Raw genomic sequence first — 25225 nt, 5'->3', positions numbered from 1 at the left:
AGCTACCTCCACTCTAGGAAAAAGTCTCTGGCTTTCCACTCTATCTATATCTATGATCACTTTGTACATCTCTATCAAGTCACCCCTCATCTTTCGTTGTTCTAAAGAGAAAAGCCCAAGCTCCCTCAACCTTTCCTCATGAAAGACATTCCCTCCATTTCAGGCAACATCCTGGTAAATGTCCTCTGCACCTTTTCCAACACTTCCACATCTTTCCTGTAATGGGGCAACCAGAACTGGACACAGTACTCCAGATGTGGCTGAACCAGGTCTTTGTATATCTGGAGCATAACTTCACAGCTCTTGAATTCGGTCCGTCCAATAATGAAAACTGACACACCATACACCTTCTTAACAACCCTATCCACCTGGGTGGCAGCTTTCAGGGAACTGTGGACATGATCCCCAAGATCCCTCTGCTCCTCCACACTGCCAAGAATCTTACGGTTAACCCTGTATTCTGCTTTCAAATTTGTCCTTCCAAAGTGAATTACCTCACACTTTTCAGGGTTAAACTCCATCTGCCACTTCTCAGCCCAGCTCTGCATCCTATCAATGTCCCTTTGTAACCTACAACAGCCCTCTGCACTATCTGCACCTCAACCCACCTTTGTATTGTCTGCAGACTTGCTAATCCACCCTTCCACTCCTTCATCCAAATCATTTACAAAAATCACAAATAGAAGAGGACCCAGAACAGATCCTTGGGGTTCACCACTCGTAATTGAATATAAGTCAGAGAATGATACTATTGCCTGAGACCATGTACAACTTTACAATGGCATTCGGTTGGGATGAGCTTACTTTTAAATGGACAACAGACTAGCCAGCGATCTTGGACTCCAGTGGGTGACCTGCCTGGTACTGCTAAAATCATATATATGCAACTGGCACCAAAATGGTCCAAGCTTCCATGCGACAGTGTAAGGCTGATTCAACCTACTGTCTGGAATCAAAACCTGTCCCAATATTGTTTACACCCAGGGTGTTTATTTTGCCATAGTTGAATGTTCACTCAGCCAGAAGTGCTTTACTCAAACCTCCTGAAATGCTTTCTTGGCAGGTTTTGTTGACAGTGTATTGCTATCACCTTCCATTCTCAAGGGTCGAGTGAGAAGGCAGGTCCCTTTTGTACTTTAACCAGATCGGAAATCAAATTGAACCTCCCCTACAGGTTGACCATACATCAACCGTTTGCTTTTCAATAATTTTTTTTTATGCTGGCACTAACTGGCAGGAATAAAAAAGGTTCTTTTTACAAAGTATTCACAATAGTGAAACTTCATGTTTCAACAGGACATGTATCCAGAGTATTTCAGCACAGGAATGTTTGTATGAAAGAAATCTGGTGGAGGTTACAATGTAGCTGCTCATAGTTTGTTTAGGATTTGAACTTTCACATGTGCTGGCTCAATGATATGTTGAATTCTGCCCCAAGACCTCAAATTGTTTGTGCACAGGTACCAGTGCTTGAGTTCTGTCTACTTAAACAAACCCTGGCTAAATTTTCAAACTCTCCAAGAGGGCCAAAGGAACATTGGAGAGCCAGGTGCGAAAAACCCAAGCAGTGCAGGATCATTGCACCCAGTGTGGTTTCTGCTAATCTGTTCCCTGCTCTAGTTTCCATCCAGCTTCGTTGGGCTGATCATGCAGCTAGAATGCCTGTTGCTTTATTACTGAAGCAAATCTTCCATGGAGAGCTTCAGTTTGTGCATTCTCATAATGGTCAAAGGACAATCAAAGCTTTGCTTAACTATGTATATGTTGATTTTGAAAAATGTGACCAGGATCTCTGCACCACTATCAAAAGAAGAACTCACCTCCTTTGGTAGCAAGCTGATATCAATGACAGAGGGAAAATGTACGAGGAAATCCTGACCAATAATTAATTCAGAGTTCAATCTCCATTATTGTGGCCTAGTTGCAGCAGAAGCTTCCAGTTGCAAATTGGTTATAAGTAGTGACATCCATACTCACCAGAGCCCAAAGTGAACACTCGAGATGACTAACAGGGTCATCCTTGCTTCAAAGGAAGAGCAAGACTGGATCCAATTCAAAGTTGTATATTACCTTGTATTACCATCAAGCAAAAGGTACCAGACAACAAGGTTAAAATTGTTACTTGAACACAAAGAACCAAGCTAAAAATAACAAACAAGGATCATTAGCTGAATCCTGTGTGCCTCCTTCCCTATGGAATTTTATTCAGCCATTTGTTAATGTCACAGATGAATGAAGTTGCATTCTTAGATTGATCCCCAAAATAAATGAGGAAAATAATGAAGAGCAGATATAGTCAAACAGCTCTATCAAAAACTTTTATTTATATAGCACCTTTAATCTATTAAAATATTTCATTTCCTTTACACACACAGAATAAAGCAAGTCACAAAGATATTAAGGTAAATAGGTTCAAACTTGATTGCAGAAATAAATTAAGGACCCCTTTAAAATAGGTGAGGTATTGAGCTACTAAGGTTCAGAGGGGGATTTGTGAGGGGCTATTGTTGTGTAGTGGTAGTACCCCTACCTAAGAACCAGGAAGCCCGAGTTTGAGTCCCACCAGCTCCAGAACTGTGTAATAACATTTCTGATCATATTGATTAGAAAATAGGTTATATAAAAAAAAGGGATTTCCAGAATCTACGTCATAACTAACAATGGTGCAACATCTAACTTCGATGGCCTTCAAGAATTCAGCATTAACTGAGTGAAGATGTTCTGGAGGGCTTGAGGTCAGGTAAGAAGAAGACCAAGTTAGTATTCCAAAAAAAAGTATGAAAACTTTGTAATTTGGATGTTGTTTAACCAGACCAGGTAGAAATAAGTAGTGTTAGTACAAGTAGGAAGTTCACTTCTGGGTCAGAGGCACCAAGTTTGCAAACTGTCTAGTACTATCTCAGAAAAGCTTGCCCAGGTCCACTGCATCACTGTGTCATTGATAGGGTTGAAGTGGGTGGCTAAAGAGGAGGGACCGAAGATAACAACTCAGTCTTTCCTGAAATTCTTAATTAGAAATTGCTGTTATCCAATAAATCATTTACAGACATTGGAGGAGTTTAAAAAATAGACAGTGGGGAGGTAGACTCTGCTGGTTTCAGTGTGTGAAAACTAACGCTGTGTTTTTTTGGAGGTCCAAGGCAGATACTAGATGCAACTAGAGAATGGAAGGAGGCAAATGCAGGCTCACTGAATTGGATAATGATGAGCAAATGTTTGAAGAGAAATGTGTGGTGCATTTTCAAAGGTTGTTGACCAGTTCAGAAGGTCAAAAAGCGATAGTCAGTCACAATGGATGTCATTTGTTATTTTGGTAAGAGCCATTTTGGGCTGTATTATATTGAAGTTTTTGCCCTTAGAACATAGAACATAGAACATTACAGCACAGTACAGGCCCTTCGGCCCTCAATATTGTGCCGAACTGTCATACCAATCTGAAGCCCATCTAACCTATACTATTCCATGTACGTCCATATGCTTGTCCAATGATGACTTAAATGTACCCAAAGTTGGCGAATCTACTACCGTTGCAGGCAAAGCATTCCATTACCTTACTACTCTCTGGGTAAAGAAACTACCTCTGACATCTGTCCTATATCTTTCACCCCTCAATTTAAAGCTATGCCCCCTTGTGCTCACCGTCACCATCCTAGGAAAAAGGCTCTCCTTATCCACCCTATCTAACCCTCTGATTATCTTATATGTCTCAATTAAGTCACCTCTCAACCTTCTTCTCTCTAATGAAAATAGCCTCAAGTCCCTCAGCCTTTCCTCATAAGACCTTCCCTCCATACCAGGCAACATCCTAGTAAATCTCCTCTGCACCCTTTCCAAATCTTCCTTATCATTCTTATAATGCGGTGACCAGAACTGTACGCAATACTCCAAGTGCGGCCGCACCAGAGTTTTGCACAGCTGCAGCATAACGTCTTGGTTCTGGAACTCGATCCCTCTATTAATAAAAGCTAAAACACTGTATGCCTTCTTAACAGCCCTGTCAACCTGGGTGGCAACTTTCAAGGATCTGTGTACATGGACACCGAGATCTCTCTGCTCATCTATACTACCAAGAGTCTTACCATTAGCCCAGCACTTTGCCTTCTGGTTACTCCTACCAAAGTGCATCACCTCACACTTGTCCATTTACCTCTCAGCCCAGCTCTGCAGCTTATCTATGTCTCTCTGCAACCTACAGCATCCTTTGTCACTATCCACAACTCCACTGACCTTAGTGTCATTTGCAAATTTACTAACCCGCCCTTCTTGATCTAATGTGTATATAACAGGATTGCATTGCAATTATATCTAGCTGTGAACTGTGCTAAGTATTAACTCTTTGTCTGATGACGGTTCACATCAAGTACAGATTGTAAAAAAAACATGGAGGCACTTTCTAAAGATTTCAACCTCTGGAATAAATCCAACAGTCTTATAGATTTGGTTATATATAAAGCCCTTCTTATTTCTGTACAATCAATGACAGATAAATTCTGTACCCAAGGATCAGAGGATCCTACCTAGTTTTAAAAAGGGTAACTATTTGAAAAGATGACCCCTTGAAATTTACTGCCAAGGTGACTAGCTTTCACTAATGGCTAATGGGATTATCCACCCATTTGTATCTAAAGCAGGCATACGGACAGTCAGAATAAATTGGACTCTAAGAATTCAAACCTGGAGCTCTGCGAGAAGATGAGAACAATCGTTTTTAAGGACAGGGAGTTGCTGGGGGTTGAAGAAACCAAAACCTGTTTTCTTTGATAATGAGAATTAGAGTAGTTTTGGAAAAGAGAACGTGAACATTTAATATTGGCAAGAATGGGAAACAGGAAAGGTAATTGCTCAGTAGTTTTGTAGGAATAGAATTGAGGGGCAGTCATCTTTGGGAGAAAACAGGCTTAGAGATGGCAAGAGAGAAGAATGGAATGAGAGGAAGATGCGACTTTACAGCTAGGTCAAAGGGGAAATACTACAATGAGACTGACACAGTAATCCAAGGGAAGGGAAGAAAATAGCGAGGCAACTGATTAGTCAGTCTCAATCTTAATAACAAGGAAAAGAGCACACATCTCACAGTCCTTTTAGTGGACCAACAAGATGTGGCAGCAAATGACAGAACCAACTGTAAGGTAACCAGGCTTCTCAGTTAAAATGGATTTATTCCAAGCTTTGAAATTCTTTTAAAGTTAATCAGATCCAATCCAAAATTGGAAAAATTATTTTCAACTCCAAAAGTTTATCCTTTAAAAAACAGACAAATTAAGAGAACAAAATGGAACATGATTGAGATTGCTTTATTTCCACTGTTTGAATCAACACTTTGAATGGTACGTTTTGTTCTATGAAAGATTTCCTATTTCTAAGATTTATTCAAGACAACGGAACAATGCAGTTCGCCTTGTTGGCTCAGTCTAACTTGCAAAGCTTCAGCCAACTAGAGTATCTGAAACTCATATGAATGCACGTTTACACTGGAAGAACAAACATTTTGCATTATACAGATAGACACAAGAATAATCTGTAATCATACCCGAGACTGTATGAAGTTACAGTTACAAATATTAACTGTGGACAAAAACTGCACGATGTTCACCCACTTCAGTTCTAGTTTTCAAAATATTACTGGTGCAAAATGTGCTTGAAATGCAAGAAAATTTCAAGAATCATGTGTTCAGCTAATAATTCAAAGTGTGAACTGATCAAAATCTATAATACTAACGGACTTAGCAGCAAATTTACAAACCACAAGTCACAGTACTTGGCAATCACATTTCAGACAAGGAAAATCACTATCAGATGTACCATTTCAACATTTTAACGATTTTACTGCATGTTACTATGCAAATTTTTTTGATCAATTCCTATTTTTGTGAGCTTGATCATATTTGCGTTTTTGCCCTTCTTTATCTACTGTATAACAGGAATTCATTACAATTATGTGCAGTTGTGAACTATGCTAACTGTCAACTCTTTCTCTGATTGCTGTTCACATCAAGTCCAGGTTGTTTTAAAAAAAATGGAGGCACTTCCTAAAAGTTTCAGTCTCTGCAGTAAATCCAACAGTCTAATAGATTTGGTTATATGCAAAGCCCTTTTTGTTTCTGCACAAATATTGACAGATTATGTACCGTTGGATCAGAGGATCCTACCTAGTTTTAAAAAGGATACCTATTTGAAAAGATGACCCTTGAAATTTTACTGCCAAGCTGACCACCTTTCACTGATGGTTAATGAGGCTAACCGGCCTTTTGTATCTAAAGTAGACACATGGACAGTAGTGTCCAATCAGAATAAAGTTGTAGGGCATAGCACAATACAAAACTTAAGGCTAAAACCAAGATTATATGCATCATTGCTATAACTTTGTTGTTATTAACATGATCATCTTACCCAACCCTTTTGTTGACACAAGGACAGGCAGCTATCAAAGACACTGATAAAAATATTTTTCCTCACAAATAGTACCAGCAAACAGACATTATGTTCCTCTCTTTAGACACATTTCTAAAAATAGTCACCAGATGGTCTGATTCAAACCATGTTTCTTTTTGGCTCTTAGTTGCTATTTGGCCTTCAGGACATACAGTAGCAGCTCTAAAGGAGAATACTTCAATGAGAGATGATAGCTCAACAGCTTTTGTAAGATTTGCAACAGTTACTCGTTAATTTAAATGGGTAATCATTGGAAATATTGCAGCGTTTTTGTGGTGCCTGTATAATTAAAGATTAGGTATTCCATGACCTGCTGTATTCCACAGTATGAGAATTTCCCATGTTTATAACACAAAGTATTATAGACCTACAGCCATTTGTATCTACAATTACGATGGATTAAGAAAATATGATTCACCAAAATAATAATGGGGAAAAAGCCAAATTTCAATGCCTCCACTAAACTTGCTGGTGAATCTTGTTTTTCCAAATAGAGCCTAAAATAACCCACTACCCTGGTCAAAAGTAATACGGCAGATGTGTTGTATATTGCTTGTTCTTCTAATTAACACAGAAACAATTAATCAATTGAAAAGTGACTTTAAAGGACATTTCAAATTTGCAAAACGTAACAGCCACACAGGCTTGTCCAAGTTTAGCCTGGGCATAAATGAAAGTGGTCATTGAATTCTTCAAAACATACTGGAATTAAACAGGTCTTTTCGAAATAATGTTTCCAAAGAAACAACAATGAAGATTTTACAAATAATACTGCTTCCAAATGTTACGTATACACACACTAAATTTATGAAATTACAATGATTCTGTCTCAGCAATATTGTCCTTAAGTCAAAATCACAGTTATTCTAAAATATTTCTGATGGGTTAAGGCTATAAATATCAACCATTTTCTCAGTTTCACAACAGTCGTAGATTAAGAAGTTATCCTCTAACCAAACGAGGTAACATCACTACAGAGAACTCGGTGAAGTACTTTGGTACAGAAAATATTTACAGTGTTATCAAATCTTTAAAAGTAATGCAGTTCATAAGCTGCTGTCTCCTTATATTTTGGTTTTAAGGTTTCCATTTAACTGTTCCATTGACTGATAGAAGACTGGATCATGTTTAAAATTAAAATCGTTGCAGAATGTGGAGTCACAGTTTCTGCTAAGAAGATGTTGTTCTTTTTATAGTGCCTAACATTTGCTACAACATTTTACATAATTTCTCGACTGTAAACATCTTTAGTATCAATCAAATCAATTTTTAAAAATGAAAGGCAGACTTAATGATCTGAATGTGTTAATCTTCAGCCCCAGTCAATTACTTATTACTTTGACACTGGAACCACGCTGTGCAGCATGAAACACTCAGGTACAATTCATAGTTACTCTTATCTAACAGGGCATCATACTTTAAAGATCATCAATATCCTTGAATAGAGAAATTCAGACATCCAAAATATGTTTCCCAATCATGTACTAATTCCAGAAGAGACAACAAAACTTGGAAAATTAGTTTCGTAAAGTACCTCCAACCAAAGCAGATTATTGACACTGAGTATCCCAGTGTTACTCCTGTTATTTGTGTATCAGATCACCAGTTTGTTTGTCGATGATTTTAAAGCTTTAAGTTCTTTGTTTGGACCATTCAGTATTGGAAGTTCAGACATGTCCATTCATTCTCCCAAATTATTACAATTATGCTTCTCTATATTGACCATACTGTTACTTCGTTCCCTGTTGAACTATACTGTATTTAAAAAGAAAAGGAAATTCCTGCATTCACCAATGAAAATAAATCTTGTGGCCTTCCCGGCACCGTCTTGTGCTGTGGTATAACAATCAATTTTTAGGTGCTACGTACGGCTTCTTCTCTTGTCATTGAATAAATTTTTCAACATGTATACCTGGAGACCTGACACAATGAGCATCACAGCCAGGTTCACCACTGACCAGAAATTTACCCGATCATAATTTCCTTCTTGTAGATTTCGATCCCGTGCCTCAAAAGCTCGAAGCAGCCCCTGAATCTGGTTGCTTTTACTAAGTCTGCCTTTCACGCTGTTTATAGATTCCTGAATAAAAACACAAAAATGTAAAATATTTCAAAACACAAAACAGAGTTTGAACAGAGAGGCTACATAATAAGTTAAAGGGTGTCATAAGTGTGACACAGCACATTCTCCTCCTCAGGAACATAATTTAATTCTGAAAATAAAGCTTTAGGTGAAAAGTTAAATTATCTTTAATTGTTCATACCATTAAAATTTTATTTAATTCCATTAAATCACAGATCTTTGCTCTCAAAAAACGCAGGATGACCTAATTCTCCAGCTAATACTTCCACGTGGATGATTATTGCCCTCAATTGAAGACGTCAGTAGCAGCACTCTCTTTTCTTCCCTCAACAGCAGTGCAGGTAATAAATAGACTTTGAACATTATCACAATTTCATCACTGTCTGGAATAAAGTTTGAAGTGCAAGCAAGGTTCATACAACTCCTACTTCCCAATTTTATAAATACCGTTTTGTTTATTGATTTAAGTAGAACATACGCATTGATACAATATTTGCCTTAAGCTTATTTTCAAATGGGGTTTTCTTCAGGTTCACCACCATTGCAATGGGAATCAGAATTTAATCTATTACTGTGTTACTGATTCCAGTCACACAACATCAAGGACAGGTTAGTAAGCAAATCACTTGCATCAGCATGGCCGACAGACTAGTCCGAAGAGTCTGGGGGGAATTTGCCTAGTTAAAATGATAGCTGATCTCAGTAAGGACACACATTAGCTTTCCATGCCTCCCTGGTGGTATTCTCCTCCCATTTTCTATTCCCATACCAGGACCTGAAAGTGGAACCATAAGGCATGGTCTGTGGAGCTGAATCCTGTGTCAGTGCATTAACCAAAGCAGTAATTTCAACAAGTTAATGAAAGCATACTCAAACATAGAGTCACTGGAATTGTATGTTATACAGTGCTTCCCGACTTAAATGTGAGCATGTCGCTGGGATATAATTGATCCTATACATGTTATACAACTTATCCCTTATAGTTATATAATTTCTAATTAGTCCTTAACAACATGCAGCTTAAGAATACCTGAGAGTTAGGTTTAGTTTACATTATTTTGTTACTATCTTGACAGATTCAGTACTTAAGAATTTTGCACTGTTGATTCTGTACCACTCCTCCTCATGTATTAAAGTAATCTGTCTTTTTACCTTACAAACAAAGAAACCTACAGCACAGGAACAGGCCCTTCGGCCCTCCAAGCCTGCGCCGATCAAGATCCTCTGTCTCACCTGTAAGCCAAAGGCTTACCAGTTCCCTCTATTTGATTTTGCTTTTGATGGGTCTGGTCACAAATATATCTTATATGTTCACTGATACACAGAGGAAGGCTTCATTACCTGTTCAAAAAAAGACACTTTATTTACTAAAACAATCATTGTTTTACTATTTAGCATGAATGGAAAACTAAGCAGGATTGTTTGCAGATGGAGGAGAGAGCATTGGGGAAAGAGTTATAAGCAAAGAAGCACAAACACCTCTGTATACCTTAAGAGTTAGAGGTAGAACTTCTCCAGAAAATGTGCGAAGTTTAGAAGAGCAATCGAAATGGGAAGTAAACAGTGAACTCACCACTTGTTTCCTTTGTCAAATTCACACTACGCCCCGTTTCAAGTGGACAAGAGTAAGAGAAGAAATGTGCAAAATGGACACCCAAGTAGCTTTTAATATTTACACTCACTTTGACTATATCATTATTTTCAAATCAACCATAAAACATCTAAATTAATTCATGTAAAAATGCTCATTCTAAACTGTTACCTCTCCCTAGTTACAGTCACAATCATTCTTGTTTGTTTTGCTGCACATGTGTAGCAGCCAAAGTCAGTGGCTGTAGGTCAAATAGGGCAGCAAGGGAAATTAGCACAAGAACATCACTACCATTTTTTCCATGACTTGTAACAATTATTTCCAAAATCAGACAGCACCTTATAACTTTATCTGGACTGACGTTGGTTCCGAAACCACGCAAAAGACAGGAAAGATACCGCTCTGTGGCAATGACCCTAAAATTTACTCCCTTATTCTTCACACATTATTGCATTCATCTCTATGATTTGAAATTGAGGTCTTCCTATTAGATTTAAGCAATTCTAATCGTTTCTCAGACAGGGATGTTGAATACTATGCAGTCAGCACGTTAACCCAAATCAGCAACACCGTGTTGAGGTCAACTGAAGGCAAATGGTCTGAAATTTTTTTTGGCAAAAGGGAGCATGTAATTACAACAATTTTTATGATCTGTAATGAAATGCAAATATTTCCAAGCCACTTCAAATACTGGAATGATTAGACTTTATGTTTACCTTTATTACTGTCAAGACTGGGCCGATATATCTGTACAAAAACAACCAAAGTGACCGCAGTATACAGTGCAGTTAATGCAAGCAATACAGGATGAAGTCCACATTAAGAGAACATGACTTTGCTGGGCTATGTACGTGCAAGGATAACAGCATTGCTTCACAAACAATTTTCCAATATAATTCCATTCTAACTCAGCACCATGTTGATACCAAGTACTTTAGAGGTGCTATTTTATGTAGTTATAGATTTCAGCTGAGGTCTCGATCTCTTCATCTCAAAGAGGAAAATCTCCTTTTGCCCTACCAGTCACATGCATCCTTCCCCAATCAAGAGTCACTGCAAGTTCCTTTCCCTCACACACTCACTCACTAGTCCCACTCCCAATGCTCCTTCCTAAACTTACTCAATTGCTTCTATTCCCAAAGCACCTTTTTCACTTGATGCTCTCAGTTCCCATTCAGCCCTCTCATGCATGCCTTCACTATCCCCTCAACCCTTCCCTATCCCCATCCCCATTTTCACTCCCCACTATTCATTCCTTCCTACTTTCCCACGCTTCCACCTCCTAAACCAAATTCTTCATGTTCCCTGTACGTGGCTGCTGTTTATGTCAGCGTGGAAGCTATGGCTGCTCTTTAGCTGACACCATTTAGATGCACACTTCCAGTAAACAGTAAGCCATCTCCCCAGTGGATGGAAGCTTGGGCCTCAGGGACTCTGAACCAGAAGAACCAAGGTGCATTGTCTTTTCCATTACGAGGCACTCGGAAAGCATCAGCATTTAGAATAGTTGAAACTGAAATGGCAACAAGAGGCAAGTGCTGCCAAGAGTGGGATGTCGCCGAGACCATGTCCTGCCAGAACTTTTCTACCCCCACACCCTCCCATCCCCTCTGCGTTGGGGCCAAAGCCTGAAACTGAGCAGCTGGCTGAGGTTGGGGTTGAGTGGCTCCATTGATAACTGAGCCTTGGGTTGTGTGAAGAGATGCAGGTATCTGTGTCAATGACTTTCTCAGTGGAGTGGCAAGATGGCAGAGTGCAGGAGGGTGCTCTGCAAGCTGCATGTGGGAGCAGCTGTTGCTAGATAAAAGGTGGGGTGAGCAAGACATCTTCCTACGAGATAGGAATGCCTGAATCTCCTAATCATACAATGCGAATTAGAGAGGCGGCAGATTAAAGTTGGAGGAGGGCTGAGTGACAATTCCCCCTGACCAAGGAAGGTCGAATAGACATCAAAAAGATAGAATTCTGCGATTCAAAAGTCAGTATTCCAACAAATGGTAATAACTTCTCAGCCCTGGACCAACAGCAGATAAATGGGGACCTTACAGGCAGTTACAATTGTAGTTAATTTTTATTTATGTTCAAACTACATAACATTCTTTATACTTCATATAAGAGTAATCACAGCATAAAATCAGGGGCTAACCAGTCACCTACTAGAATATCTTCCAGTTTCATATCGAGCAATTCCCCTCCTTGTAGTAAATCCTTCCAGCTGTTTGGATCACCCTCGGGTTCCATATTGTCCAGAATAAGCTCAAAGAAGACTATCTTCTCTGAGATGGAGCTAAATGAGTTGTCAAAGCAAAACATGTAGTCTCCATTCTCAGTTTCAATGCTAAAAGTGAAAGAACATTTTTTATATTGTTTTAAATACTCAAATTCTTAATGTGTTCATCAAAAATGAATGCAATGCGGATGATAAACGAGGTAGACGTGTCTGTCATACCCACCATTTCAAAATTCTCTGTTGCTGCATCAATGCATTTGTACTCTATTTTAATGATATGGGAGAGGGCATACTTTGAAATGCAGAGTGAAATTTAAGTCAGAATTTGATCATTTAAAGCCTGAACAATTCTCGTCAATTACGTTAGTACAGAAGTATACAGCACAGAAATTCTCCATGTCAACCGGCTTTGCTGAACTGAATGAATCCCATTTGCCTGTGTTTGGCCCATATCCCTCTAAACATTTCCAATCCATATACCTGTCCAAATGTCTTTTAAAGTTGAAACTGAACCCACTTTTACCACTTCCTCTGGCAGCTCGTTCCATATATGCACCACCTGTGCGTAAAAAAGTTGCCCCTCAGATCCCTTTTAAATATTTACTATGATTATAAAAATACAGTATGCAGACTTCACTGTTTGAATGACTACAAGTTATTTGCCTTAAAGGTTTTGAGTAATGAAACAAATGGCAGCAGTCAATATGCACAGTGTTGCCACCCATAATTTCATGTAATGTGTGCTATTAAAATCAAACCTGAGAAAACTTATTGTAATATATCCAAGGGGTGACTAGCTTTGTAGTCAAATGTAAGGTTCCGACGATAAACCCAACATTTGGTTTAAAAATCTTGTCTTGCATTCACAGTGGCTCCACTCAAGTACGTCCCTGTAATCTTTTCCAGACCCCATACCTCATCTCAAAATTCTGGGCTTTGGCTTTCTTCCTTCCCAACAATACCTCACTTCAACAGCAGAGGTTTTCGGCCACCTCAGCTAAAAAGACAGAGGGATATCTTCTTTATCCTCACCAGTCAGCCAAGTAACGAAATAAACACAATGCTGGAAACACTTGCTAGGTTAGCCAGACCTAAAATGTCAACACTGTTTATCTCCTGAGAGATGTGCCAATGTTGCAGTTTTCCAGGATTTGTTGTTTCTGTTTCAGATTTCCAGCATATGCAGTATTTTGCTTTTGTATTACAAGTAAATATTGATTTGCACTTGAAGGAACTCATAATTCTGAACAAGTATGCAACTTTTTCCTCTCAAAAAAAGACTTCAAATGTTCTAATTTTATATCCAACTATTCACTTATGTATGCACTGACTATTAGAAACAATCTACTGTGACCATTTGGTGACAGTACCAGTCACGTATTAATAGATCTAAACATTCTGGACTGTCTAAATTCAAACATTTAAAGGCTGTACCGCTTGCTGCCAGGGTATTAGCTGAAGTCTACATTACAGAAGTGACATAGTTTTATATCTAGCAATTCATTTATGAACTAATACAGGCTGAGAACTAACATACTGTGACCATCTGGTGTCAATGCCAGTGATATAGTAATAGATCTGGATGTGCTTCAGATCATCCAGAGAAACACAAAGGTCTTTCTTCATGCTGACAAGTCATGAGCTGAAGACTGCAATGTAGGAGCAACCAGTGGTAAAAACAGACTGCAGATCACAAGAACTGCTCATGACTTAGTGCATTACAACTTCAATTGTGTAACTGTCACCAGTGACATATGGTCCACTATATTATCGATTTCATCTGAATGACCTTGGCTCACTTACTGGTAATACCTCAGCAGTTTTCTGAAGTCAGCAGTATATAAAAGCATGATATATTTATAGCAAATATTTATATACGTCTCAACATTTTTAAATAGAAAATAAAAACATAAAAAGAACATATCTGTATTAAGATTCTGTTAAGACTGCATATTTAAACAGTTACGCTCGATTGTGCACCTCTATTATGCCATAATGGACAAAGGTTCTGTGACATGTAACTAGTAATCAGCTAAGCAGTTTAAAGTGTAACTTGAAGTGAACAACGAAACACATCTGGACCTAGAGTCATCTGACAAGAAGTAATTCCACGTAGAAGCTCTGCCAATCTCACTTACCTGTGTACTCCATCAGATTTCCTCTGATCAAAATACAGAATATTTCCATTCGGTGATGCAATGTAGAAATCCACATCTAATCCTGCCCCATCAATCACCTAGAATGCAGATGACAAAAATCAATGGGCTTTTACTCAGGATTGCTTATATCTGTATGTGTGTGAATCATATATTACTAAATAATGTTTATCTTTGTTCAGCCTTTTAAAATGGGCAATCACAAAATTCCTCTTTCGTCAGTGGATCATATTAAAAGCAAAAACTACTTTTTGCAAGTGTATTCACCAATCTATCATTTGATTAATGCAAATTTGCAGACAAATAATTAAAATCACATTGATCAACAACAACGGTTGCAAGTATCTTGTTTCAAGTGGATTTTCAAGTGGATATTGTGTCTTTGACTATGCTAAGAATGCACCTTCCTTGGTCATTAAGTCATGAGTTGGAGTTAACCTGGAACTTCTGGCTCAGACACAGGGACACCACCCGCTGCAGGACAAGGCCTCCCTATGATATCTATATGCAATTAAGGATGAAAACTAATTTGATGCCAAATGTGCATGTATCAAAAACTAAGTATTGCAGAGTGCAGAGAAACTAGTGAAAAGCATATTGCACTAAAAAAAAGGACATAGTATGGACAACTGACAATATCTTGAAACTGGATCAGTTTTGAAGTAAAATTAATGCTGCAGATCAGTTTGCCCACCGTGATATGCATTGGTTTAAAACAATTCAAACTTGCCCCTTCCAACATATTCCTCCAAAGTGTCGTGGTCAAAACATATCTTAAATAAATAAATCATTAAAAAGGGGATTTAAGAAGAATTGGAAGAAATAGTAACATTTTGCAACTGTGGCAGAGTAATTAGATTCAGAATAAATTCCAAGGACAAAGCTGACTTTTCCTTCCTCCCAAATTCTGGTAGGAGAAATGATAAGAATTATTTCAAAGGGTTAACTTCAAACTTTAATAAACTTGGGCACAAAGGAAAGAACAGACAGTAAGGCAGATTAGATTTGCAAAGTAAATGGGCATGTAAACTTGCAGTCGAATTGAAGTACACAGAACAAGTTCTTGATTGACAAGTAATTTTGCAACTTATTCAGGTTTGAAGCTCCTGACATTAACATTCTAAAATAATGCCAAGTGGCTGGTGTACACCCGAAATAGAAGTATTCTTTGCCCTGGAGAAATGCTGGGAAGAAAAAAAAACGGCGAGTTAGTAATAGCTTTATTGAAATTATCTCAGTTGCATTTGAAAGGGTAGAAAGGAACATCATCAAGGGCGTTAATTCAAATCGAAGTTATATTTAATGAATCTTTGAAAGGCTCCAAGGTATTGTATTGTAATACATCTAAATTAAACCTTGATGCATGTGTCACTGGGCAGGGCCCTTTTAAAATCCACCTGCCACATATGCAGGCTTACAAAATGTTGTGGACTGTGAGTCACTATATGCTAAATCTCAAAGTTCACTACTGGAAACCCTTTGAACTGCTGGGCCACTCAAGTTTACTTTGGATTCATGGTGCAAGGTCACAGTGAACCAGTCAACTGGAATCACAACATCTGAAGTAAGAGCATCTTGCCAACAAACTGGCCACAGATTAATCTCAGACAAAGGACAGGAGAAGAGTTGAACATTGGGGAAAGGGTGTATGGCTTTAGTTGCTTTCAGGTGACTGTAAGTTGGAGGTCTTTCACATTCAATGGGTATCACAGCAACTGGAATATGCAATTGATGCCAACAACTACTTTATTCTTTAATTTGTTAAGTTTTTTGAGAGATTTGGATGTATTTTTAATTGTGCCTTTCGAATGAAAGAGCATTTGAATGGATTTTTCTGAATTAGACATTGGGATGATACTAATAGGTTTAATCAAGAGGCAAAGCTTGTCAATGCTATGCAAAAGAAAACACTTTGCTCACATAATTAAGCACTCTTTTCCTGTGAATTTGTTTTCCAGTCTCTGTAAAAACATTTTTTGCATACACAAATGAATTTTATAGACAGGGTTCTTGGATTCATTGTACTCATACTTTCATTTCATTTTACAGTGCCACGTATCCAATAAGACCGCAACAGAAAAGATTTCACAAGTCAGAAAACTGAACAACATACCTCAGATAATGTTTAATTTCACAAGAGATTTCATGATAATCATTACTGAGGCTATCCTGTGTATATCAACTATGGTTAATTATACTTGGCTGCAGGATATCCATGGTTTGTTGCTCAAATGTAGAAACAGACACTTTCATGTTGCTGGCGGTTGACAGGACATGGTCTTCACATGACCTCATGATTCTGTTCTTTCTAACTGGAATCTTCTGTGGTGGCTTTTCTTGCTGCTAGTGTGCCACTACCTCTAATGTCTCTATGAGTCTACCCTTATTTCCCCTCACCCAATCTTCCTAAAGCTCATCTAGATGTTGCCCTTGGTGACATAATCCAAAAACATAAGGCTACATTTACACATGCACACTGATAACAGTCAGGTCTACTTCACCACCACTTGGCTCAACATCCATTGTTGCTACTTCATTTCAGTAAAGACAGCTTACTTGACATTTCGTACTGAATGGATGACCATGAAATTTCTTCCTGGGTGAGACAAAGGCTAAGGGAGCTCTTCTGAGAATCAAAATCAAAGTGAGAGGGAGACAAAGGCTCAATGATGATATGTGGGAATTCAGGTTTACTGCAGGAAGTAAAGTCTCCAGACTGACAAATGAGCGGGAGGGGATGAAAGATGTGGACATGAAGGCCAACCTGCAGCAAGACCAATGGCAGACTGATATCACAAACCATAACATGATGGGAATGCAGGGAAAGCAGCTGATTGGCAAATAGGTTGAATACTGAGTCAGGAGGCATTACTTGTACATCTTGCTCCATATTCCTCAGGCTGGGTAATTCAAATTTGGCTTGTGATCAGGAACTGTAAAGTGTGACTGCACGCAAGGCTGATATGAGGACCTGAGGAGTAACTGTCAACAAGCCTCAACCTCTACAATTGTTTAATAGTTACGAAGTTCTTGCAAGCTGTGTGAGTGAGAATCGGGATGACAGGGAGGATGATTGAAATAAAAATGGCACATTCAATTTGGTGGGGTGGAAATCAGAACATGGTAGTGATAGGAAACAATATAATTAGAGAAACAAATAATGTTCTTCAGGGCCATGAATGCAAGTCCTCAGGCTAGCTTGCCTGCCTGGTGCCAGCGTCAAGAATATCTCCTCAGGGCAGACAAGAAGTTGGAGTGGGAGGACAGGGATCCAGGTGTCATCACACACATTGGTATTAATAATAGGATAGGAATGGAAAGGAGGTAAAATTGGAAGAATTTGAACAGCTAAGAATTAAACTAAAAAGCAGAACCTCTAAGGATTAAAAGAATCTCAGGATATTTGATCAAAGGTTGTTATACGTAGATCAAAGGTTGTTATACGTAGAATGAATTTTACTTAATGTGCAGTAGCACCAGTACTCAGTAGAAGAGAGCTGTTCTAGTCAGATGGGCTTTATTTGAAAGTGTGCTGGATGCAGTGAACTGGCAAATTGAAATAACTGGGGCCATACAGAAAGCTTTAAACTAATTAAAATGGGGGTGCGGTGGGGGAGGTGAAAATAGAGGCTCTGAAAGCAAAAATAAATGGCAGCATTAAGACTATAAAATGTACGAGCAGGCCACTGAGTGTGCTCTGCCATTCAATGATATCATTGCTGATCTGAAAATCCCGAACTTCACTTTGCTGGCATATCTCCAAGACTCTCCATAAGACCATAAGACACAGGAGCAGAAATTAGGCCATTCAATCCATTGAGTCAATTCTGACATTCAATCATGGCTGTTAAGTTTCTCAACCCCATTCTCCTACTTTCTCCCCATAACCCCTGATCCCCATGACAATCAAGAACCTATATATCTCCATCTTAAATATACTCAATGACCTGGCTTCCACAGCCTTCTGTGGCAGTGAATTCCATAGATTCACCACTCTCTGGCTAAAGAAGTTTCTCCTTATCTCTGTTTTTAAAGGTTTTTCCTTTACTCTAAGGCTGTGCTCTCGGGTCCTAGTCTCTCCTACCAACGGAAGCATCTTCCCAACATCCAGTTTGTCCATGCCATTCAGTATTCTGTTAAGTTTCAATTAGATCTCCCTCCCCCGCCCCCAACATCCTTCTAAACTCCATTGAGTCTAGACCTAGAATCCTCAAATGTTAAGTTTTTCATCCTGGGAACATTCTCATGAGCCTTTTCTGAAAACACTCCAGGACCAGTACATTTTTCCTGAGATATGGGGCCCAAAACTGCGCACAATACTCCAAATGTGGCCTGACCAGAGCCTTTATATTCAACTTCTCTCAAAATAAATGCCAAAGTTGCATTTGCCTTCTGAACAAGTGACTCAACCTGCATGTTTACCTTGAGAGAATCCTGGACTAGAACTCCCAAGTCTATTTGCACTTCAGACTTCTGAAGTTTCTCCCACATTTAGAAAATAATCCATACCTTTATTCCTCTTATCAAAATGCATGACCTCTCAGTTTCCCACATTGTACTCCATCTGCTACTTCTTTGCCCACGCTCCTAACCTGTCCAAATCCTTCTGCAGCCTCCCCGCATCCTCAATACTACCTGTCCCTCTACCTATCTTTGTATCATCTGCAAACCTAGCCAGAATTGCCTCAGTTCCTTCATCGAGATCATTAATGTATAAAGTGAAAAATTGTGTTCCCAGCACTGATCCTTGTGGAACACTACTTGTCACTGGCTACCATCTTGACAAACCTTTTTAACCCCACTCTGCTTTCTGCCAGAGAACCAATCTTCTCTCCATGCTAGCACCTTGCCCTTGTCTTACTCAGCAGCCTCCTGCACAGCACCTTGTCAGAGACCTTCTTGAAGTCCAGGTAGTTAACATCCATTAGTTCTCCATTCTCTTACAGATTTAAAATCTGTCTTGGCCTCGAATATACTTAACAACCCAGCCTCAACAGTCACTGTGGTAAAGAATTCCACAGATTCATTATAATCTGTAAAAGTAAAAAAGTATTTTTTTAACTCTGGTGACAACGCCTGCTGAGATTTATGACCTCTGGTCCTAGAGACTCAAGGGGAAACAACCTCCCTGTGTCTACTTTTAATCGGGTGTCCTCTTGTTCTTCTAAATGCCAATGTGTACAAGCATAATCTACATTCCTCTCCCTTAAGAAAATCCTTCCATATCCAAGATCAATCACATGAACCTGCTTGATCATACTATGTATTTCTAAATGCCTTTTATTACTTGCTGAATGATAGACTAACATTCTCCCAGTGACAGACATGAGGCAAACTGACCTACAGGTGCCTGTTTTTTCCTCCGTCCCTTTTTTGAATAAGGGTACCACATTGGAAAATTGCCAAACTTCTGGGAATTTTCCTAAATCTAAGGATTCTTTGAAGGTTACTAAAAGTGCATCCATTATCTTTGCGGTTCCTATCTTTAAAACCTTACAATGCAACCCATCAGGGTCCAGGGGAGTTACTGGCCTTTAGTCCATTTGTTTCCCCCGTAGCTTTTCATTAGTGACAGTTATTGTGCTCATTTTCTCCCCCCTCTCTCTCCAGATCTCATTATTTAGAATTGTTGGAATACTGTTAGTGTTCTTCAACATGAAGAATGATGCAAAATATTTGTTTAGTTCTTTTGCAAAATATTCATTCAGCTCCCAAATTCCCATGGTTTGCGTGCAGTGGGATCTCCCAGCAGCACCTGGACAGCAATATTCAGTGTGTCAAGGAGGCAGACAACAAGTATACGTGGAACGACACGAGGGGTGTAGTTTTGCAGTTGGGTAATTTCCAATTTCCTCTAGACTGGAACTTAATACAAAGACATGAACAGGAGTAGGCCATTCAGACTTTTAAGCCTGTTTCATCATTCGATTAGATCATGACTAGTCGTTCACCTCTGTCATTTTCCCACATTATCCCCATATTCCTTTCATAGCATTACTGTAGTATCCAGAAATCTATTCATTTCTGGTTTGGACTTCCACATCCTCCTGGGGTGGAGAGATCAAAAGGTTCATCACCTCTAGGTGAGAAATTCCTCCACATTTCAGTTCTATTAAGGCTTTGTTCCCCTAAACTAGGAAAAACACATTCAGCATTCACCTGAGTGATCAAGTTACAACGAGATCCTTCACCTTCTTTCTAACTGTAGAGAATAGAGACCCAGTCTTTTCATAAGGCATCAATGACACAAAGTGGATAGTCTATGGAATGACTGCCAGAGGAAGTGGTGGATACAGGTACAGTTATTACATTTAAAAGACGTTTGGATATATGAATAGGAAAGGTTTGGACGGGTATGGGCCAAACGCAGGCGGAGGGGTGGGGCTAGTTTAGTTTGTTGGCGTGGACTAGTTGGCCCAATGTTTCCAAAGGGTCAATTTCCTATGACTCTTTAATTCATCCCAACCTAACTCTAACGTCACATCACTACATCTTTCAACCCCATGGTGTCATCTCACCAGCATGCCACCCTCACACCGCGCCAACCATGCATCCTGTCCCAAAACCCAGAAGATCCTGCCAACGTGCCCACATCTCAGCAGCGGTTCCTCCACTCCTCAGGTAACCAACATTTCCCCTCTTCGATCTCACAACCTGCTTGTGAACCTCCTTCTTGAAGCACACTACAGGCCGACGGGGGCGGGTACACAACACCGCGCTGCCCGGGAGGGAAGCTAAGGCCAGTCCAATCAAATCCTGCCCGTTTCTTTCCATCGGACATCAGCGAGAGAAAAACATATGTCACATAAAAGAAACCCCCCCCCCGCCATAAACTCCTCTGTGCCCATGGCCCCGACCTGATACTCAATTTCCAGGGTGGCATCTTTCTTCATGGTTTGGTAGAAACATTCCTTCCGCCCCGCCGGCAGAGTGAAAGTGAAATCGCTGTCAAAGGACTGGGGGAAACCGAGTGAAACTTGCACCAAGTCAGACAAAAAGGACAGCAGTAACAAGAGGGAGAAGAGGAGGCCCATGGCTGTCCGGAAGCACAGCGGGAGGGGAAAAGGATCGGATCAAAGACGGCCACCGGCCCCAGAGCTCGCGACCAGACCTTTGACCCCCGCCCACGGCAGCGCGAGCGCCCGCGGTCCAATCACGTCGCGCAACCCCAGCCGCGCGTGCTGCGTCACGCCAACCGCCTGCCCGGCCTTGGGGTGAGGAATTGAAAACTCGTCACTTGGAATTCATTTGCTTTAAAAAAAAACATTCGTTGTTATTACTAAATTAAATGTGGATCGTCGGCGAAGTCCGTCATTAAAATTTATTGTCATAGCTATTCAAGGTTTTAGCAGCCATCTGTTGCCCCCTGAATCGCAAGGTTTTCTGGTACTCGTAGTGCCAATCGGCCAACGGCCGGGTGGACAGTCAATGAGAAAGCTACAAGCTCCCACAGTGCATTCCGGCAACGGTCAGATGGTGGTCTTTGGCGCCAGGGCGCGCATGACGTAAAAGTGAGCCTGGTTAGCAGATGAAACGGGCCTTCTGTTTGTGGCGTCACGTGGGCGGGTTTTTTCTCTGGGGTCTTTTGGGGGCGGGGTGATTGGCTTCTCCCCGCCTCCTCCCCGCCCACACGGGCGCACGCCGTCTGTACGTCACTGGCGGAGGAGGTGGGGCGGGCAAGGGGGGGGCGTGGTTTAAAGAGGCTCCAACTCGACAGTACCAGCTGAGACGAGCGGTTGTTCCAGGAGGTGGTGGAGGGAGAGGACGAAGCGGCGGCGGTAGCCGTGAAGCTGTTCCCGCTATTGTGGGAAGAAAAAAAAAACAGAAACCCGTGTGATGAACGGACCGGGCCTGATGTGTGTGAGCGAGAGAGTGTGGCGGGGGAAGAGAAACCTTCCGGACTCCCTGCGGGGAGCGGCCTGAGGTCGGAGTGAAGCTTTCCACACCTGGCAGCCGGTTTGGAGGGGGGAGGACGCGGAGGAGAAAAAAACACGAGGATGTTAATTGCTGTGGGAAGATGAACCAGCGGCACGTTTTGTTTGTATGTCTGATTCTCTCGGTGTTATATTGGTGAGTGTCCGTCCCAGCTACTGCCTTCTCCATTACCTCTGTTTTTCTCCCCTCTCCCCTCCATCAGCAACCACCAAAGGCTTGACTTTTGAGTGCAATCGGCGGTAGGCCCAGCTCGCTGCCCGGCGGTATTCCCCTTTCTGGATGTATCTTGTCTGAAACTAGGATTTGTTTTACTGAGTAGGTGGGAGGCTGAAGTTTCAGACCAAGGAAGCTAATGTAGTTCGAGGGCTACCGACTTGGCTGCTTTTTCTTGAAGCAGAGAAAAATCAAAGATCATATCTTGGCTTCTACTGTTCTGCGTGGAAGTTTTGGTTCAAATTCTTGAATTTGGGTCACTGTCGTTGTTTCTTTGAGCCCGCTGTACTGGCCAAGCTGCAGTTACTCCCATTCCGGTGGTTGAATCATTTCCAAGATTTAATGTTTTTCTGATCGCTGTCGGATCACCAAAGTTGTACGGTAGCTTCCATTCTGGTTGTTTGTTATGCTTGTTTGTTGTATGTGTTTTTTTTTCTCTTGTATTAATCATAATTTCTTGTAGCCTCCTGTCTTCGAAATGGTCTATTTTTTTGTAATTTTTTTCCCTAGCTCTAAGTATGGTCGTGTCACTTGTCCTCCTTTCTAAGTCAGAGATTGTGCTTATCACTTGCTGTAAAGGGATTCTCAAAAAAAAAACACTTCTGTGAATTATGAAAGCAGCTTTCAAACGTTCAACTGGTGCCTGTTGTAGGATTTGCAGTCCAGTACTAATCACAAGGTATTTCTTGGAGGAATGACAGCAGAGGTGTACTGCCTACCTGTTACCTGCTACAATGCTGACTGTGTATTTCTGGATACTGAATGTGACCTGAAAAGAGTGGTTAGAGATCTGGTAGCAATTTCTGTTCCAAGCCCAATGTGCCCAATGACAGTTAAGGTCACCTCCCTCCTCTGTTTCTACCTTGCAGACTGACAGAGAGATCATCTGTAGTGTCAGCCAGTTTGTTGGCCAGATAGAACAAATGACTAATTGTTTAGCAAGGCCTGGACTTTTGTCTTGTTCTTTTTGCCTAAATAATTGCTTAATTTAAATTAGTCAAAATTCTTCAAGCAGAGTGCCAGGCTATTTCAACAGATGACTCTTCAGACTTGTAATGACAACCTCTGAAGTATTGGCTGTGGTTAACAATTGGGGATAATAGAGTCAATGGAGTAGACACTTCTGTATTGCCTGTCTGGTGCCCTGGAACTTGGAGTGTAAGGAGAAAGATCTAATTGTGGTGATCTAGACAGGTACCAACAATATAGGCAGAGAGAGATTCTGCTGAGGCAGTCTGAGTCGCATGGGGCTAAGTTAAGAGAGTAGAACTGAAAAGGTCATAAGCTCTGGGTTACTACCTGAGCCCTGAGCAAAATGACAAGGGGTCAACAAGTTTAAAGAAGTAAACATGTGGCTCAAAAGTGAGCATGGAAGAAATATATTCAAATCAGTGGGTCACTGGCACCAGTACTAGGGAAGGAGGGAGCTGTCTTGATATGACAGACTCCACCTGAATTGTAGCAGGTCAAGCAGCATCTTAGGAGCACCAAAGCTGATGTTCTGGGCCTAGACTCTTCACAGGCTCAAAAGGCCAGCTTTTGTGCTCCTCTGATGCTGCTTGGCCTGCTGTGTTCATCCAGCTGTACACTTTTTTTTTGTTACTTTGGATTCTCCAGCATCTGCAGTTCCCATTATCTCTCTCCACCTGAATCATACTGGGACCAGGGTCCTTGCCATTTATGTAACTAGGGCTGTGGGTAGGAATTTAACTTGTATTGTGGAGAGGTGGGTTCAGTTGCATGTAAAATGATGAGAGTGGTATGGGGTAGGAGGTCTCTGTGGTAACAGGTGGAATCTACGAAATCAGGGGACAGTGGTGAATGTGTCACCTAAATAGAAGGTGCTGGGAAACTGAAATCGCTTGGGCTGGATGGACTACATCAGGGTTCTGAAAGAGGTAGCTGAGGAGATTGTGAAGGTGTTGATTTTTCAGGAATGATTAGAGTCAGTAGGGTCCTTGAGGATTGGAAAATGGCAGGTTTAGTTGGCATTTAGGAATGCAGGTGTAACATTGGCATTCAATTCAGAGTGCTCGAATCCACAAGCATAAATGTACTACAGAAGCTTGAAATAAAATATTTGGAATATCGAGCAGTTTTGGTCTTCGTATGTAGGGAAAGATATGCTGGGCTGGTGTTGATGGGGTATCTAGAGGAATTTCACAAGAATGATCCTGGGAATGAAAGGCTGCTCTTATGAGGAGCAGTTGAGGAATCTGGGTCTGTACTTGATGAGTTTTCTTAAGGACTTTAATTTCTCCTTTGAAACCTATTTTTTTTTCCACTTTGTGTGAAAAGAGATCCTTAAATTTTGTGTTTTCTTTTGGCGGGGGGGAGAAGGGCTAATATAGAAGAAAATCACAAATGTTCAATAATAAATATTACTCAAACACTAATATTAATGTACATTTAGGGATGTTTGCTAAAGGAACTTGATTCACCTACGGGAAAAATATTGTGACTGATGCTTTGAGCAAGTTTATTCCTCAATCAGCATCTCTAAAGTGAATTGACATATAATTTGCTGTAAAAATAATAGCAAGGCAAAGGCAGGTGCACAGTTAACTGTGGATAATCATCATTTG

The 25225-nt window shown here is 40.4% G+C and overlaps 2 protein-coding genes across 4 annotated transcripts in view; one reads left to right on the top strand and one right to left on the bottom strand.

Moving 5' to 3' along the window:
• Positions 1-5278: 5278 nt before the first annotated feature.
• Positions 5279-21625, bottom strand: tmed5 (transmembrane p24 trafficking protein 5). The gene is made up of 4 exons (XM_048539521.2): positions 21350-21625; positions 14475-14572; positions 12264-12444; positions 5279-8512 (listed from the first exon to the last, which is right to left on the bottom strand). The coding sequence occupies exons 1-4, from the start codon at positions 21524-21526 to the stop codon at positions 8294-8296; spliced, it is 675 nt and encodes a 224-aa protein (XP_048395478.1). The 5' UTR covers positions 21527-21625; the 3' UTR covers positions 5279-8293.
• A 572-nt stretch (positions 21626-22197) lies between these two features.
• The window catches only part of suco (SUN domain containing ossification factor), a 79864-nt gene continuing 76836 nt past the window's right edge, over positions 22198-25225 (top strand). For all 3 annotated transcript variants that reach the window (XM_048539678.1, XM_048539677.1, XM_048539676.1), the window contains exon 1: positions 22198-22562. In XM_048539678.1, coding sequence (XP_048395635.1) covers positions 22510-22562 — 53 coding nt within the window. In that variant the 5' untranslated portion in view covers positions 22198-22509. The remainder of the gene's footprint in view (positions 22563-25225) is intronic.

The sequence above is a fragment of the Stegostoma tigrinum genome, chromosome 8 (assembly GCF_030684315.1).
Source record: "Stegostoma tigrinum isolate sSteTig4 chromosome 8, sSteTig4.hap1, whole genome shotgun sequence".
NCBI lineage: Eukaryota > Metazoa > Chordata > Chondrichthyes > Orectolobiformes > Stegostomatidae > Stegostoma > Stegostoma tigrinum.
The sequence above is the reverse complement of the archived record's forward strand: the minus strand, read 5'-3'. Positions and strand labels throughout refer to the sequence as shown.

Bases quoted from the DNA above. Each gene is read 5' to 3' on its own strand.
- tmed5 (XM_048539521.2), bottom strand. From the start codon at position 21,526: ATGGGCCTCCTCTTCTCCCTCTTGTTACTGCTGTCCTTTTTGTCTGAC. The intron at 14,573-21,349 runs GTCGGGGCCATG...TCTGCATTCTAG, and splicing joins CCCTGGAAATTGAGTATCAG to GTGATTGATGGGGCAGGATT. The intron at 12,445-14,474 runs GTAAGTGAGATT...TTTCACTTTTAG, and splicing joins AAATCTGATGGAGTACACAG to CATTGAAACTGAGAATGGAG.